Source organism: Saprolegnia parasitica (genome assembly GCF_000151545.1).
Source record: "Saprolegnia parasitica CBS 223.65 unplaced genomic scaffold supercont2.1022, whole genome shotgun sequence".
In the NCBI taxonomy this organism is placed as follows: Eukaryota; Oomycota; class Saprolegniomycetes; order Saprolegniales; family Saprolegniaceae; genus Saprolegnia; species Saprolegnia parasitica.
This window is the reverse complement of record NW_012157416.1, coordinates 45-2,597: the sequence shown is the minus strand read 5'-3', so window position 1 is coordinate 2,597 and position 2,553 is coordinate 45. Positions and strand designations below refer to the sequence as shown.

Genomic DNA, 2,553 nt, shown 5'->3' with positions numbered 1-2,553 from the left:
GCTTTACATGCGTCGATGCTCTGCAGGCTCTGGACCCCGTGGGAAGTCAAACCCGCTGCCGTCGACGCCAAGGTGCGTACCGCACTCTCCAAGACGCTATCGGCGCTCCACCGGCAGTACGAGCGCAACAGGTCGGCTCATTTCAGCACACGGCCACTCGGAATTCTCACTTTTGGTAGTCCTGTCTTGATCGTCCAGCGCGTCTACCGAGGGTACCGAGCGCGCAAACACGGCGTCGGAACGCTCCGAAGCATGCTCGCCGCCGTGCGACGCATTCAGCGCAACATTCGAGGCTGGGCCTTTCGCCGCTACCTTTTGGTAGAAAATATGCGTGCTCTGGGTACAATCGGCTCAGGACGCAGCGTAGAGACAGCTGTGTCTCGTGGTAACCAACCACGGCGACGAAGCCCTCTTGGTCTCGACGCTGCGAAAGCAAAAGCAACGCGCGATTCCCAAAATCATGTCGGTGTGGCTCCGCCGCCGACGCATCTACCTCCGCAACAAGGCTGCGCTGCGCATCAAGCAGTTTCTGCGCGCTGCTGTCGCCGCGATCCAAGCAATGCGCGCTCGGCTCCTTTCGTCACCGTGGACTTTAGCGATCGTGTGCACGCCGGCATCGCTGCCTACGGTTCTTGCCGTCGCCAAGATTGCCGCCCATCGCGACCACCACGTAAGACATTGCGTCTGCAATTCAATCGGACAGATGCCGAATGCAGGTATGGGGTATCCCTGTCGGCGCACTGGCCAGCCGCGTCGTTGCCGCCGGCCCCCTTGTCGTTCGGCCCGCAGGCTATCATTTCCACCACGTTTTTGTGCAGCTGCAGCGTCCACGCCACTTGGCGCGGAGTCCGTGCGTGTTAACCAAGTGCGACGACGTGGCGCTGCTCCAGAGCCAGCTCCACCTCTTGCGCGACGATGCCGAGCAGCTATCGACGCTGCAACCGCGAGAAAGCACGCCGCTGCAGCGACAGCACCTTGCGGCTCTTCGCCACGAGGTGGCCCAGCGAATTCGCCTTCTGGACGCCACGCTTCAGTCGACGATGCAAGCCCATGCCGCGCGGCTGGTACCTTTCCGTCTAAAAACACTTGTCGACGATGTTCGGTCGTAGACATCCAAGGCACGGAAGCGAACTGTTCGGATCCGACCCCGCGGTGTCCAGTACGAAGCTAGGAATGGCATGGGACTCTAACACTAGGTAGAAAACCCAAGCACGTCACGCCGACGCGGCGCGATCTGCCGCCGCCGACTACGTACGAGACGCTTCTGACGTTTGTTCCCACGTCGTTTGGCATGTACTGGCGCATGCTGTATTTGCTCCGCCGGTCGCACGGCTTCGACGACACCGTGCTCTGCATCTACTCGCAGGACGACGTCCGCCGCCTGGCTGCGGCCGCACGCATTCAGAGCGTCTATCGGTCGTACCGCACACGCCAGCGCACCCAGTTTGCCGCTGCGTTTCTACAAGCCCGCGCGACACTCTGTCTACAGCGGTACATACGCAGTGCAGTGTCGCCGTGTGTGAAATGCGCTGTAGGTGGTGGCGCAACACGCTGTACATTTACCGGGTGCTCGCTCAATGGACACATTGTCTGCAAACGGTGGCATCGATCGACTCGAACGTGTTGTATGTGGAAGAGCGTGTCTTGACACTCTTGCGTGCCCCCGCGATGCTCGAGATGGTCATGTCGGCATTGCCGACGCGGACGTCGCACCACTGGAGGTTCAAGTTTACGCACAAGGCGCTGCATATTCCCATCACGCTCGATGAGAGCTTGTCGCGACTGCCCGAAGACGAGCAACAACAATACCTTAGCACGTTCCTCGTCGACAATGGACTGCACCGCGTTGGATTTCCCGTCTGGATGCCCAGCACACCCTTCCATGAGATTGTCGGTCGGGAAGAGAAGCATGGCTCCAAAGACCAGGTTCCACGATGATCGATCCTATCCATGTATCCAACGATCGTATGGATCGTGTAGGCCAGCCACCTCGTTTCTATTGGCGTCAACGAGGTGCCGGCCAATGACGTGTTCATAAAGCCGCTCTTGAGCTCGTGTGATCCAAAGTTTGGTCAATTCCAGACATGCCTCGACGTCGTCGCCGACAGCTACGCGCTGTGGAACCACTCGGAAGCCGATGCGGTGCCCATGGCCTGGGGCAAAACGTGCGGTGTGCCCATGGTCAAGCTCGAGTTTGACTCGGTCCAAGAAGCTCGGCACCGCGCCGTTGTGCTGCTCCTCAAGACATACGACGCGCGCACGCAGACGTATGCGCGTCTGTTTACATACTCGATGCTGCGGTACCTCTGGCTTGACAAGCCGGTACGCCAACGCTGGATTCCTCGGATCTGATGTTGGCGATGGACTAGACATGTCTGCGGTCCGGCCATGTCTTTTCGAGCCACTGGCACGCGCTTCGTCTCGCACTGCCGTCGCGTTGGGGCACCTTTTACCGCGAGTCCGTCGCGACAAGCCGAGACCGACGCGGGTGTACGACGACAGGCTCGTCGCACTTGGCGCGCCTCGCACGCTTGAGTGACCAGCCCCTCCTCG

The 2,553-nt window shown here is 60.2% G+C and overlaps 1 protein-coding gene across 1 annotated transcript; it reads left to right on the top strand.

Annotated features, from left to right (window-relative positions):
* Positions 1–15: 15 nt before the first annotated feature.
* Positions 16–2,322, top strand: SPRG_18174 (hypothetical protein; the record flags this gene model as incomplete). Its single annotated transcript, XM_012357610.1, has 8 exons — positions 16–131; positions 180–318; positions 368–670; positions 717–1,064; positions 1,110–1,159; positions 1,201–1,491; positions 1,536–1,926; positions 1,981–2,322. Coding segments are annotated over 8 exons (1,980 nt in total), but the record flags the coding sequence as incomplete, so codon positions are not given.
* Positions 2,323–2,553: the final 231 nt, after the last annotated feature.